The 16,166-nt window shown below is 41.2% G+C and overlaps 1 protein-coding gene across 1 annotated transcript in view; it reads right to left on the reverse strand.

Moving 5' to 3' along the window:
- MET (MET proto-oncogene, receptor tyrosine kinase) overlaps nt 1-16,166 on the reverse strand; it is a 412,414-nt gene that overhangs the window by 115,897 nt on the left and 280,351 nt on the right. The window contains exons 9-10 of the mRNA XM_069228922.1: nt 9,101-9,265; nt 8,245-8,344 (exon numbers count right to left, since the gene is read on the reverse strand). Of these exons, the coding sequence (XP_069085023.1) occupies nt 8,245-8,344; nt 9,101-9,265 (265 nt within the window). The remainder of the gene's footprint in view (nt 1-8,244; nt 8,345-9,100; nt 9,266-16,166) is intronic.

Genomic DNA, 16,166 nt, shown 5'->3' on the forward strand with positions numbered 1-16,166 from the left:
CTCTCATTTTGGATGACCTAATTGTCATGTGATTTGACATGACATTCTTAGCTCACAATTGGTTTTAGCAATTGAGAAATATGATCTCTTTAGTGGTCAAGAAATGTAGCTAGCAAATCCTGTTTTTAAATTCAATACTGCGCCCAGATAATTAAGATTTTGCCAAGCAGGGACCACCCAGTGGCGTCACAAAGGCCCCGGTAGCCCATGCAGTGCGTGTGTGTGTGTGTGGGGGGGTAGGGGGCGAAGGCAGGGGTGGAAGTGGGGGCAAAGGGCTCAAGGGGGCCCCCTCAGCACAGTTCCCTGGGCTGGGAGCACCAAAGGGAGTTCAGAGGGGTCCCTTTCATGTGCTTTGAAGGGAGGCCTCCTCAGGTTTTGTTACGCCACTGGGACCAATGAACATTTTTTTATGCAGACTTTAAACACATGTGTTGTGCTATTATACAGCACACACCTGAAACAGAACACATACAACCACCACTACACAAACATAAAATGACGGCCACCAGAATCATCTCTGCATGTGATACACTGGCAGACTCCAGGAACAACTGAACTACAACAAATGGTGCCCAACACCATAAAGGCGTTGTTGCTTGCTTGTGGCACATTCTATACGAAGATGGCAAGGGGAGTACCAGGAATGTATTGAAAGAATCAAGTAGCACTAGACTGACCATTTGTTTATCATTTCGCAGACTGTGGAAGATATTTTTCACGATTAAAAATATAACTAGCAATCCAAGTACTAATGCAAGAGTGCCATTGGCACCGAGATCGTCTACTAATCTGTGATCATACATTAAACAGAAGGATAGCACGTTTGGCATAATAGGATGCATATTCCTTAAAGTCAAAGAAAAAGGAGAGTGGAGAACACAACCAAGGCTTGCACACAGAGCAACAAAAATAGGAAACACATTTTGTCTATAGTCCTGAAAAAATGAAATGTCAGTTACTACTTTGAGGCATTCACAGAAAATGCAAATGATTTCACAAATAATGTCTGCTAAGATCAGACCATTAAATAAACAAGCATCTGCAATGCAACGGGTCTCGCATTTCTCCGAGTTAGAGCTATTAGCAGTTGTAAACTCCAGACCGGACTTTTCTTGCATCATTTAATTGAAAAAATGAGCGCGATCGCGCTGCTACAGTTCACTGGTAGGAAACTCCTTTGGCAAAAGTGCAATTAACTATGTAACAGGGTCGATGTCATGCAAAGCGCTCAACTTCTGCCAAGCGAGATCGCACTGTGAAAAAAGAGAAAAAGTAGTCCACAAACCAGCTGGAAAACAGCGGGCCTCGTATGTTTTCAGTACTTGGTCGCTGCGCTCGAGGAGGGCTAACCACCGGAAAAGGCATGACGTATGCATGCCTTCCACTAATGAAAGCAAGCAGATTTTAAAAGGCAAGCCCACGAACCAATGAAAGACACTGACGTGACATGGACGGGGCTCCGAGCCCTTTTCTAACTACTACAGTGTCTTGCAAGTGATACGCATACGCATGCGCAAGCGCTTGTTAGCACAGGCTCGACCCTAAAAATGTTGGGCTCTTCCAAGAAAATTTTTAAATTGCTAAAATAAGTGTAAAAGTGGTCATAAACAGAACAGAGAAGGGAAATTAGGCAACACTGGCCGAGAAAATAAAATTTTGCACCTGGCAAAACATAATTGAGAAAGCAATAATGCTCAAATCCCTAATATTGCTAAGATGGTGTGAAAACATGTAGGCAGCTGGTCGTCACTTAAGTCTCAGTGGATTTAGTGCACATTCGGAGAATAGTGCCCATTTGGAGAACAGATCCTATTCAGAGAAATACTTGTCAAAGGCTTCATCCCCATGGGATCAGCTGATTTGTTCATCAATCAATCAATCAATCAATCAAACCAATTTATAAAGCGCGCTACTCACCCGTGAGGGTCTCAAGGTGCTTGGGGGGGGATCAAGGAGGGGGCAAGGAGGGTCACTGTTCGAACAACCATGTCTTGAGGTTCTTTCTGAAGAGCAGGAGGTCTTTGGTTTTGCGAAGGTTGGTGGGGAGGGAGTTCCAGGTTTTGGGGGCGAGATAGGAGAAGGACCTGCCTCCTGTGGTGGTGCGTTGGATGCGGGGGACCGTGGCTAGGGCGAGGTCGGCTGATCGGAGGTTGCGGGTGGGCGTGTGGAAGTTCACTCTTTCGTTGAAGTAGGTTGGGCCGATGTTGTGGAGGGATTTGTGTGCGTGGATGAGGATCTTAAATGTGATTCTCTTGTCTATGGGGAGCCAGTGAAGGGATATGAGGTGTGGTGAGATTCGTTCGTGGCGGGGGAGGCCAAGGACGAGGCATGCGGCTGTGTTCTGGATTCTCTGGAGTTTGCGTTTGAGTGTGGTGCCGGCATAGAGGGCGTTACCGTAGTCTAGTCTGCTGCTGTTCATCCTTGCTAGGTTGGTAATTTGAGTACAAATGATATCTCATAATTTCTATTAATTAAGTGCTTACAATTCAAACTGTAGTGTGTATAGGTATAGAGATATACCTGCAGTTGATGCACAAGGTAGCGGAGGGCAATAATAAATTGAAAAAGAAGCTGAGAAATTGAGAACTTAAAACTATAAACAGAAAGAGAGGGATTAAAATTAAATGTGATACAATTCCTAAAAAAGAATGTTGGCCTCATATAAGCAGCAGAAACTAATCAGCTAGAATACATATGAACAATATGAACAATAGTTTTGTGAAGGAATAAAATCAGGGCTCTGACACCACAAAAATAATACTGCCAAATCCTAAACTAAAGCACATTTCTTAGAGCAACTAGGCCTCTCCAAATTATCATAGGAGAGGCAGTTATTGCGCAATTCACTGCACAAGATATTAGGAAATCAATTTATCGAATCCCACAAATGAAATTTCAGGGATGATAGTATAACTATCGATTGTGATCAAGCTTTTGCTTAAACAATTATACCCCAAGTGACAGAACTGTTTAGCCATCTGCCATATCATGGGGGCAGTGACTCTCTCTTTTCAAAAAGGGTGGGTCGAGTAATCATTAGCTTTTGTATATCAGGTATGGCAGAAAATGAGTGTGAATTGTGTACTGAACTCACACTTCTAAACACATTTTATACAATCCTGACAACTGGCAGTGGATAGATGTAATAGCCAGAGCAGTACTTCTGCTAGATGCAGAAATGTCACTCAACCTGCTGAACTGAGGTGTTATGCTGCAAACATTAAGGCAGATGGATTCCAAGTCCACTCTATAAAGTTGATAGAGAGGACCTTGTGCTATTAGCATACTATTGAGAAAGCAGTCACAGAGCATCCAAAGATGTTACACACCTTGATTCACATTCCTGGCTGAGCATAATGACCTAAATTAATTAATAGGATGGGCTGGCTTTGACTTACCCATGAATCTATATGCCTCTCTGGAATTATATATAGGTGCTTGTGACACTGTCGATGTAGTGCCTATAGCCACCCTTTAGGTTCCAGTTCATCAACCAAGACATATGAATTCTTATCCTTGCTTTGAATTGTGGAGGAGGTACAACTGAAACGCAATTTCCCCTAATAATGGACTAGGGTCTTTAGATTAGGATATTTCATCTTCTGGTCAGAGTAGTGACAGATCACTATTATCACTAGTGAGACTACAAAAACAATGCACTATTTCTATTAGTTTGGACATGTTCAATAAAAATCAGAGCCCAGGCAAATTATCATCCCTGATGCACTGGGCAGTTAAAAGGTCACCAAATAAGGTTGGGTCAGCTTGTACTGGATGAACCCAAAAACCTTGTATTTATGCAAGTAACTGAGAAACTCATCTATGAGACTGACCACAGTAGAGAGCCCCTATTGTTTCAGATTTCTACCCCCCTGATGTCTAAGTAACAGCCCCTCCCCTAGCCTGGCTATGCTCTCATTAGCTCAAGCTTCATATGTGTGCTCAGCACTTAAATCTACTACTCACCTAGTTGTTACCAAGTCCTGGATAACACTGAAAGTGAAGTACAACAAGATCTTTGACAAGGGCGATATCAGTGAGCAACAGTGTCTGTGTTCAACCTCAAAATCATGTTATTACTCACCATCTTCTGCACAACTTCCAGTCTGGCCTCAAATGACGCTGCATATAGTAGACAGTGCCCAGGCAGTAGTGCCACCAGACCTCTGCCAAGCTGCCTGCCATCTGATATCCGCATGCTAACCAGAAGAGGTGTCATTCATATTCTTAAACATCAGCAATACTGACCAGAACTCCAAATAACAAAGGACTGACAAATGACCACCACATTGTGAAACCTCATGACAGAGCACTGGAAGATTGTTAGAAGAAATCAGGAAAATTTGCATGCTGAATCTTATACTTCATTCATCATCATGGCTACTCTGAGCGAAACAATACAGATACTCCAGCTGTAAATCTCAGCAGCTAACAACTGCTTAGAGGAAGTCTCAAAAATCTACTGTTCTAGATAAATTACTCTACTGTGTGGTAAGCAAAATGCCTCTTTCTCGAATAAACCTGATATATTGTGTTTAAACATTATGTTGTGAGACTCTATAAATAACACAAAAATCTCGGGGATAAATGACTGTGCTGCCAAGTCTTTCGAGTTCACTCAAATGAACTTCAAGGAGTTAATATTATTTTAAATTCATTGAAAAGATGGTCACGGTCTGACAGTGATGCTTTCTAAACAAAATGTGAATACATTGTAAGCAAATTGAAGGCCTTTGTGCCACATTTTCACAAAAGGAGATGAAAGGGTAGTATTTTAGCACTACTTTTGTTAAAATAGTTTGGGCATCTGAAATCTGCTAAAGGTAAATAAGGAGAAAGGTAAGAAGTGTGAGTGCAAAACCACACACCTAGCAGAAGAGCTCTAGATGTTTTTCGAGCAGGGCTATAGGGTTCAAGAAGAGAAGTATCTGAAATGACACCAGCCTAAAGGGTATTTCATAGAATGCCTTATAATTAAGCTATCTATCACCAGTGATATCCCTTTTAAAAAGCAACACATAGCCGTCTGTTGCATAATTGATAGCAGAAACTGACCAAACTTACATGTTCTCCACCTGTTGAGGGGGGCCTATGATCTTCATTAAGTAAACACATTGCTGTTTCACGTTTCCACTGTGTCCCTCTAATATATCTCCCACCCTCTTCCTCTTTGCTCTGCCACTCACCCTTTTCTTACTGTCCTGACTCCCCAGGTCACATTCTTACTTTGAGATTCCATATTTTCATTTCTGCTCCCTATTAACGTGTTGAAAAGATCTGGGGACAGAGCAAGCGCTATACAAGAATTTAAATGTCATAGCATCATGTTGCCTTCTTTGCTTTACTCTATTCCTTCACATATCTTGTTTCTTACTTCTCTCTCATGGCACTCCTCTAACGACCTAATATTTTTGCACACATAACGGGTTGAAAACTATTATCAGAAAACAGGATGACTGAAAACAGACTTTGTTTGGGCTGTCTTCTATGAGATTTTAGAGGCATCAAAACAAGCAGCTCATATTTTCAAAAAATACACTGGGAAACAATTTTTTAGAGCGCCCCTTTACCAAACGGATTTTATATTGACCTATTGCATTGAAACTTTATTTTATGGGATGTGAACAAAGAAAAATGTTATTTGGGGAACTTTGACCAAAACACATATACAATTTAAAGATTTGGATTCAAATGGGACATCCTTATTCATCCCAATTGAGTGCTTGCTTAAGACATGGGTGTGGGAAATTTGCATAATTCCCTTTAGTGTCATGTTGTGAAATTTTAGGAAAATGATGCAAAATTAAGCAAAATGGAAACTCTCGTTGTGTTGTGGAAATGTGCCAGTTGATGGTTTCTAACAACTAAACCAGCTAAGGCTTTGTCGCTGAAAACCTTGAAGGACCCCCCCCCCCACTGCTGAGGTTAGCAATGCTTTGTTGTACTATGGTTGCAGAAGGTGGACCCCTGCCGTCATTTGTAGGAACATAATCTTATTTTTCTCCATTAGACTTGGACCCAGAGCAAGATCCAGAAATGGGAGGAAGGTGCTGGAAGAGAAAAGCAGTAAAAACAGTGATAGAAAAGAACCCGCAACATTTAGCTACAGAGACATGAGGTGCAATCAGGACTGGTTGCACCAGCTAGCTGCTAAGAAAAACATTGGGGGCCCTATCTGTATTTCATTTTTTTTTTTTTTTTGTTACAAATTAAACATAGAGGCAGAGGAACGGATGGTTTGGCAGCCGATTTATGAACAAGTTCTCTCTGACCAAAACCCTAAATTATATGTTTTCGGAAAAAGCTGGGAGGATGGATTGCTTTATCCACAGGAGGGGTGCGTTTTGGAAAAATGCATAATTTTAGAAAGAACTGCGGAGTTACTTGTATTTGGCTGTGGGAGGGGTTAGCAAAATAATTATATTAATTGATTTACCTGCTAACAAAAAGATTGGAGTATTATAAAAATTAGAAGCCAGAACAAAACAATGTTTCCTCACCCAAGGTGAAAGCGAGCAGAGTACTGGCTGCAGCAAATTGGATGTGCGGGCTGGGAGAACTCCACACGGAACTAAAGGGAGGGTGACCAGTGGCTGTGCCCCTATTGCGAGGGGGTGCAGCAGTAGTGAAGGGAACTTGTGTGAAGAGCTCTGAGATTCTGCCAGAGCTGTCTAGGCTCAATGACTGATGAAGAGTCCACTTGTACACCCTTATTGTTATGTGCCAGCAACATTCACAGCAAAACAAAACAAGAAAAGTGGGCGTTAACGCACAAAGTGAAAAAGGCAGCATGGTTAGCGTTAATGCGCCTTGCTTGGGGACTCCCATCCACCCTAGTGTCTGCTCACAGCCTCCACTGCCCCATCACCACAATAGCTGTGGCAAACTATCAAGCCCGGCACACCAGTCCCCAAATCTGACTTATCCATGAGGCAATCAAGAGAGATATCATTCCGGTAGTGCTATGGAGAGGATGTGGCATAATGGCCAGAGCTGCCAACTTTGAAACTGGAGAACCAGGTTTGAGTCTCGGCATCGGGTAAACATCCTGTGATTCTGGGGAAATCGCTTAACCTTTCTGTGCCTACCAAAATATAAGTGTGTCCTTGTGTAAGGTAACTGGCGCTGATGTAAAGCGCTACAATACTTTCCGGTAGGGTTCGCGCCATAAAAAAAAATGCAAAAACAAAAAATTGCACTTAAACATAGACATACAAGAAATACACTCATGGTTAACAGCACCGTTCTTTCTCAAGTAACGGGTGTCAGCAGTTTCTGTGCTGTGTAACCACTCGGATGAGACCCAGATTCACCCAACCTGTTTAAGTAGATTAGCACTGCCGCCTATGGTTTAAAAAAATAAAACACAGAGAGCTGGAGGAGGCGGAGTGAATATAAAAAGAACGACGACGAGTGACAGATTTAAAAATAACGGATGGGGGAGTGCGTGGTAGCTTTAGAATCGTTGTCAAAATCCCATACACAATAAGGACTATTAATAAAAGCTGTGCTACATTCAAAGTAAAAAAACAAAAAAACAAAAAAACCACTGTGGTGCAAAGTAAATAAAGAAGTTCCACACATCAAAGCGACACATGGAGGATGAAAAAAGTACTTGGACTACTGGAGCCTAATAAGACAAAAGCGCAGAAAAAGAAACGCAAAAAACACTGGTTAAAAGGAAGAAAATACTGCTACAACAATTAAGACGGAGGAAAACTAAGTGGCAAGTACAGGACCCAATGAAACATGGAAAGTAAAAGAAGGCGGGACGTGAACCCCTTTAAAGATGTATTTAATACAAAAGATTTCATAAGCACAGTGCAAGCGCTGTGCAAGCGAAACCTAAAAAAAGTGCTATAATGAATGCTTAATTTCAGATAAAACAGTTAAACTAAGTGCAGAAATTCGGAAAATATATTTCACGAGACATATATTCTTTTACGTATGCAAGATCCTGTCTGGCCACCTCTATTAGTAGACTGAATGCAGGTACAGTTTCTGTTCCTTTTCCAGAATGTTGTGGAACTTCCACTATGGTGCCGGCCCAGTAAACCAGCTGCACCTTGCGTGAGGAGGCCTAATCCGTAAAGCAGACAGGCTGAATGACCATCCTTTGTGTGCACTGAAGACAGAGTGACTGCTTTCATACCACCTGGACGTTCACCGAGGCTCTGCATGGACTAACTAATCTCATAAGAAATAAAAGAAACATTAAACACGACCAGCCCTCAGTATACTCACCACGCTGTAGTTCCTTTTAAGTTGGGGGATGGTTATTATCATGCAGGGCGTGGAGGCAGAGGTCAAGTGCTTCCCGTGGGCTGTAATTGAGCTTCCTCCACTGGTGGGAGTAAAATAATGAATAAAAGAAGTGTTCATGATTGGCAATCACGTATTACATATGCAGCATCAGCATGTTGCAAGGACACCACCTTCCGAACCAGCCCCTTCTTTGCCCTCCCCTGTAAAAGAGTTATGCTGCCCCCACCCGCAGCACGACCATCAATCAAACAGCAACTAATACAAGTGGGTCAACCTTACACATTTAAAACATACATTTTAGTGTAATCACAATTATGTCAAAATATTTCACATCTGCTGTACCACCATATGTTTTCATCGCGTACTAACTTGGCACAGACTAGAAAACTATCAGATATGAAGCTACGATTTCCCAAGTGAAAAGTAATGTTTTTTTTTATTAACCTCGGGACTTGTCTTTAAATTTCGAATAAGAATTTGAGACACAAAATGATGACATAAGATGACATAAAGTTATTAAGCATAACATAAAATTGCATACCCTGACATCAAATAGTCTATAACGCCATTATATAAAGACAATAAACAAAGATACGAAAACAAGCGATTACATTCGGAGGTCTTCACAATGAGCGACTCACACAAAAAGAACAACTTAAGCGAACAGCATTTGCTAATTAGCTTTTATTTTGTGATTATAAAACCACAACAAAGTCGCTAATGTACCTTTGGGGTCATTGAGTAGTAACAAGGTTTGAAAACATATAAAAGAAGCACGGCACATACGCTTTATCAGGACTGAAATATAACCGTTGTACAAACATGTTTTACTCACCTAAGAAAAGATTTAGCTGGTTGGATTTCAAGGACATTAGGGTCTAATTTGTATGTAAAATTCACACCAGCAACTCGAACGGACAAGTCAATTTTTATTTTAATGGGATAGTCAGAGAGTACCGTCTGTGAAGGGGTATAACACTCCAAGGTGCTTTCCGAAAATCTGAAATAAAAGGCAGAACAAATGTGTTTGAACTTATTGTATTAGGATCCATAAGCACACATTAAATTAAAGATGCAGAATATAATGTAATTTCAACTGCTGTCTTTTCAGGTATACTTTCGGAATATGTCAGTTTATAGGCTTGCCAACATTTTATGCAAGAGAAGTTTGCCTAAGAGAAGAGAGTGTTCCTAATAAAAATGATTTCACTCAGCAACAATCCAATAAATTGCAAGTAGCGCTATCCTTGAATATGGGTGTTGCTTTTGTTCTAATCTCCTCCAATCCATATAAAATCGGTAGTGCTGTATTAAAATCTGTGTTTTGAAATGGCCAGCTGTCGTTGACTCTACGTTATGTCTGGTTCTGGTAAAAATAAATTTACTGTAACAAAAAGAAGGGACTGAGGGCATATAAAGGTCCCGCACACAAGCCCCGGCTCAAACTATGCAAAAAAGAGCATGCAGTTCCTCTAAGAAAAGAACTAGGATGAAGATTGGAGCAGGCTGGGCACTACCTAAGCTGGCTGATCAAGAGATTTGATTAATTAGGAGTAAAGGCCCTCATACACTCCAAACAGTGCCCTGCTTCATCATCGGGCAGGTCCTCCTTGGTCCGGTGCTGCCATGCCCAACATCTGGGCGCTCCCTGGCTGGGCGCTCCCAGCCAATCCTGACGCTGCTCTCAGCAGTGCCAGGATTGGCCGCAGTGCAGATTGGGAGCTTGTGCCTGCCTGCAGCGATGGGAGAGGAGCGGCGCCGGAGCAGAGCAAGTAAGTGATGGTTAAAAATAATTTTGCCTTATTAATTTGCCCCCGTGTACCCCAACACCCCCAAACCCAACAAAGCCCCATGAGCCGCTCCTGGAACTATCAGGTCAAAATCAAAGGGTACCTGGTGCTTCATAAAGAATCAAACATCAAGCTGCCAGAATAAGCTCTTTCACCCTCGCACTCTAGAACTAATAGATTTAATATAACAGATAATCGAATAACATTCTCTAAGTCTTATGTTCAAAGCCTATAAAGGTATACAGGCAAACAACTCCAGAAACTGGGCTCCTCTAAACTTACTTCCGAACATATCTAGCAGCCACTGAATCACACAGTATGCCCATATTCAAGAAAAGGAGAGGAAGCCAATTGAGTTACAAGGCAACATACAGTGTACAGTGTGGTCACTTTCAATAAAATCTGGAAAGAGATATGTAGGATGATTATCCAATTGACCTACCTATTGAGAGATCTAGCCACCATCATGATAACAGAGTGTACAGTCACCTGCCACAAGTCATAGGACTGCTCCAAACTCACCCTCAAGAAATACATTGCCAAGAAAACAAAGATGGCCTAGTGCTAGCTCTCTATAATGAGGAAAGTGAATCAATTCCTCCCAGAAAGTGACTTCAGAATTGCTGTTCAAGCCATCATACTCTGACATCTGAATGTTGGGAGACTCTTGGTCTATTTCTACCTTTCTCCACACTTGTCCTCTTTAGGGGACACCCTACACATTGCAGCACATCTCATCCTGGGCCTATCAAAATATGAACATGCCACTCAATCCTGATGGAACTCCACTTTCTCCTTTTGACAGCCCACACCATCTTCAAAACCAGCTGCTTCATTACAAAGCCATCACAGTCCGCAGCCCCACCTATGTGACTGACAAGCTCACCATCTATGATGGCTTTTGGCACAGTTACACCCAGGACACCATCAGATTTGACATAAGAAGAGTGAAACAAATATAAATGGCAACAGGTTTCTCCATCTATGCATCAATGATTTGTAGCAAAATCCTCAGGTATCAGGACTGCCTCAAATGTGTTCCTATTCAGGAAATAATTGACAACCCACCCCTCCAAGGAACACTACATTGTGCTGCAGTAAACAGCCAACAAACCAGCTACTTCTTCAATCAGTTTTTGCCTCTATCCCTCTCTTTGACCCTGTATAGTGCTCTGTTGCTGTTTGGATAGGTTTGTGCTATACAAATGTAAAATAGATACATACATACATACGTACATACATACATACATACCAACATACACACTGTACCCTGTAAAATAACAGGCACCCCTGCTTACTTCCCTAATTCCAACAATGTTCTCACAAAGTAAATACAAAGAACAGACTTAGCTAAAGGTTCAAAGGCAACATGCTCAAGCTACTTAAGGGGGTCTAGTATAATACATTTAATGAATTACATAGCATTACACAGTAACCAAGACAGCTGACACAACAGTTGTTGGAGGCAAGCAGTACATATACACAAACTAAGCAATTAAGGAAATATCAAGACAGTGCATTGCCTCTTCAACTACAAAGAAAAGCACTGGGTGTTCTGTGAACGCAAGAATCCTTCTGTTAGGGTAAACACCATTTTATGTTTGACACTAAAGCTGCGCTGGCCACCCAATACTGGCTTACAAAAAAGAAATGGAGGTGTCTAGTTATTCTTGTAAATCTCAATATAGACATATCTGACATTTAATGACAAAATGACTTGTCAACTGAAGAGGTCACAAACAATGCAATATATTAAAAACTTGTATGGCATTCTTCAGCTGAGTCAGGATCCTCACTCATGCAGGTAACTTCAGTCATAAACCTTGAAACACTTTTGCTCATGTTGCAGCACTCTGCACTACACTGAACTTTCTTTACGTTTGATTTAAGTTTTACATAGAACCATTTGCATAATATAGATACACTCGCAGAAAGCTGTGAAACTAAGATTCTTAAGACATTACCTGGCCAAAGCTAGAGCAGCCCACACAGCATAAAGAAACCTGACAGCATTTGTGTTCTGTAGCTACCTCTATTTAGAACAATCTACAAACAAGCCTTGGCAATGCCTATAGCTCTGGCTTTAAAGGAATGTTGTATGGAATGTGAAGCATTACCAGTAAATAGCGTAGGAATGGATATGTATGTGTGTGGAAGCAAACAGCTGTGAATAATATTGGCAAAAGTTAAAAGGTCAGGCGACAGTTGCACTGGCAAACCAGACCTAAACATCCTTATAGGTTAGTGACTGTTCTCCTCCTATTTGTGCTGCTGCCAGAGAAAAACACCATAAAGCTATCTAGCTATCTAAGTCATTTTAATAGCAATACAGTGTCATGTCTGAGCTCCTGAATGTTCAAGCTCAGGTACCTAGATAAAGAAACAAAACGATTACTGCTGTGTAGAGGGCAAGCATTTTATGGGTAAGCACACAACTTCTGCCCAATCAAAAGATGCACTCCTGGCTTCCAACATGTAGGCAGAGCCAAAACCTAGTGATGATCTCATAACTGCCTGGTGATAGCTGTGATCCCAAGTCAGACCATAAAGAATGATGCTGTGAGCCATTAGTTAGTGGAATGGGTGGTGTGGGTCAGGAGAGGCAGCTGGTTGTTATTGAATATAACTTTCTCATCCTTAAATTGTCTTTTATAACTAACAATTAGCACTCCATGTTCAGGATTCGACTTCAGCCAATTCTCTTTCGTGGGTATAGATTCCTTAGAAAAGCAGACAGAAATGACAAAGATAAACGTAGATGATAGTGGCATCAGCATAGTTATGACTGCATGTGTTGTGTTTGAATCAAAAATACTACTGCGGGCGATTAAGTGATACGGTTCTCAAGTTCTGCAGTCAATCATATCCAGCAGGCACTCAATGAACAATTCATTTAAAGGCTGTCGACAAATTTAACACGAGCAAAGAAAATAAAAAAAACCCTTTATTTAGCATTCAGTCACATATTTGAAACACAGAACTGTGTTGTTTTCATCCAGTGGCAGTGTAATTGGGCTTGGATGCCACCTACGGAGGCATGGATATGTATTCTTGGCTACAAAACCCATTCACCGGTTTGTAGTCAATGAGTAAATTCCATGGCCACTAACTGTGTACAACAAATGTGGCTCCCCAGTAGCTTACTGATTATCTTCCACCTAAAGGTCTGTCATAGAACCTCAGCACATCTGATAGTTTCCTCTGTTTTCTCCATTTAGATAAAACAACAGTGGAGGCCCCAAGATCACTTATACTATTAATGATACAAATGTAATTAGTGGAAGTAATCAAATGGTTGTTGTAGTAGACATATTGCAAATGCATTTGGTAATTAATGGACTCAAGACAGTGCTTCAGCTGGGAGATTGTAAGCATTTTGAATATTTTCCCGTAAAAAAGATGAAAGCTGGTCAAGTTGTCTAGGTATAGTCCTAGTTTTGTGAGAATCAAAACGGAATTTGTGTGTATTTCATGTATCAAAAGACTGCTCCACCATAGAGAGGTTCATTGGATGGTGTAGTTAATACTGTAAGCATATGCCCCAAACTCTCCCTAAAGAACCAGTGAGAATAAGGTTTTTAGCAGGTGGTATAAATCATCCAATGACCATACTGAATGAGATCTGTTGGAATCTGATGGCAAGATGGATTTCCATATCATATCGTGGAATAGTTATCCAGTCCAGAGTACTCAGTGAAAACACCAGAGCTCTTCCAGCAAAGGCGCACTACAAACCAATATCCTACTAACCGCTCCACCATTCAAGCAAAATGAGTAGAAAAGGGTGAGACACATTCACTGCGGGACTCGTTTGGGGGCTGATGTGCTCTACAAATGGTACTACAATCTAATATAATAACAAACAAGAATTAAGATGACAAATATTGGCTAAAGCCTGTGGATTAGGTGCTTATCTCAGGTTATATGGAGCTAAGTGTTTCTTTTTTTTAGGGCAAGCAGGGTGAAATTCACTCAGACTCGAATTTACTATGCTTTTGCATCAGGGTTGCATCACTTTTATTGCATAGCCCTGACACAAAATCATTTTTGTTATTTACTATGCCACGCAAGGCCACTTTGCGTTGGTTTGCCTGGTTTAGTAAATACAAACTAACACACTGCAGCGCACAGTGCTACCTTGCAATACTTGGGTTGGGTAGGCATTACATGGGTGGAGCATGGAAATTCCTATGCCTCCAACCATGTATTTTGATGTCCCTCCAGATTTACAAAGACTAGTAGACTTGTGCCAAAATGCTGTGCCTATACAACAGAGGTGTAACGAGGAGAAACATCTTGATTTCTCCTCGTTATTTTCTCTTTCCATGTGTGTTGCATTCTGCAGCACACATAGAAACAGGAATATGCCTCTTTGGATTGTTTTTTTGCAGGAAGTTATCCCTTCAAGCACAAAAACAATCTTGGCTGTAACACAGCCCCCTTGCACTGTGGTGCAAGGCTATCTGCATTGGCGCTCAGCAGCACACATTGAGCTAGAAGAAGCAGAGAGCAGAAAAGCTCCATATGTTTGTAAATATGGAGCATTTCTGCTCTCTTCCTTTCACGCAATGCAGTGCAGGCAGGTAAATTGTACCCCTCAATGTTTATTCTTATAAAATATGTGATTTAGCTTTGGGAACTAAGGCAGCCAAAAAGCTTCATGAATAGTTGGATGACCTCCTCATAAGTGTGAAAGTTCATGGTTTGTTTGGAGAAATTTCATAAAATCATTGAGGCAGAAGTTCACGAGGAGGAGTGAAAGCAAACCTTGTGGTATGCTGTGCATGTGGGTTGATTTTTAGAGGGCACAGCAGATGGTGAATCATATGTAGGACAAACAGTTGTACATAAATGCCTATATGCAATGTACGTTTGTGGCTAATATTCTTGAAGTTTCTTGAAAATGAGAAAAATGGCATTGCTGAACCATATTTCTATGGATACTGATCAGTCAAGTATGATGATAAGAGAGACTTCTCTGTTGTTTGATCTTGCGAGCAATTCTTCTCTGATGTCAAGGAGGACGTTTTTGGTTCAGATGTTAGGACACAAATGGAAGTCCCAGTCCCCATAGCATTCATGACTCTGTCGACATGATCAGTGTTGTGAGTGATGTGTTCATTTATCCAGGCTTTTTTCAAGTGCATTATATCTTAGACTTTTCCCAAGATAACCATTTGCAAACGGACAGTGCTTTATTAGGTCAATGCATATTAGTTAGTAGATACAGTATTAATACTGGAGAGTCCACTGAAAGTGATGAAACTGCAGAACAAGGGATGTGGTGGCAAGATGGTTTCATTGTCACCATGAAGAAGTTTTAGATAGTCTGTAATCATTTATCAAGAATGAGGTATGCTAATCGTGGAGTGGATAATCTACTGTTTGCCTAAAATAGAGACTCGCCCTGGTTGGAAACAGCAGAATTATGAATTTTGTCCGATTTTTGCAATCCAGAATGACTGCTTTAAGGGTAGTCAATTGTGGATTTGTTGATTTGTAGTTGGCCTTTTTATTAACTGCACTAGTGTTAACTAAACTCTGAAAAGAATAGTGGCACATTAGGTGTTTACTGTGGATTACAGGTGGATGGCATCTTTGCACTTGGTGAAGGCAGAGTTTCCTGAATTTACCTGTTTTGCAGTGGGGATGTTGAAAGCCCCAGCTTGCCTATGTTGAGATTTCTTGCTACACGATGTCCCATGGATGGAGCATCATGGTGCCGTGGATCATAGCTGCCTGATATCCTTCCAAACTGACCTCATATCAGAAACCAGTGGTTGCTGTAAGGTGCAGTATAGAGAGCTAAAGTGAAGGCCGGATGAGGTAAGTGTTCACAAGGGTAAAGTGGTAGGTATGAAGCACAAGTCAGGGGTGGGCCTGTTGGGAAACCAATCAACCACAGTGGAGTGAGAAACTAGCTTGGGACCCTGCAAGAGGTATGGGGCAGCAGAACGATTTTCTTCTGACAAAGAGATTTTTTAATCAGCCTCTGGTATTTTTTTTAAACTGCAAACTTTGCAAAAGTTGCAAAGTTAAAAAAACATACCTGCAGAGTTGCAAATCGGATGACTTTGCAGCTAGTGTAGAAACAAACAGTATGTCAGCAAT

The sequence above is a fragment of the Pleurodeles waltl genome, chromosome 4_1 (assembly GCF_031143425.1).
Source record: "Pleurodeles waltl isolate 20211129_DDA chromosome 4_1, aPleWal1.hap1.20221129, whole genome shotgun sequence".
NCBI classification, from domain to species: Eukaryota; Metazoa; Chordata; class Amphibia; order Caudata; family Salamandridae; genus Pleurodeles; species Pleurodeles waltl.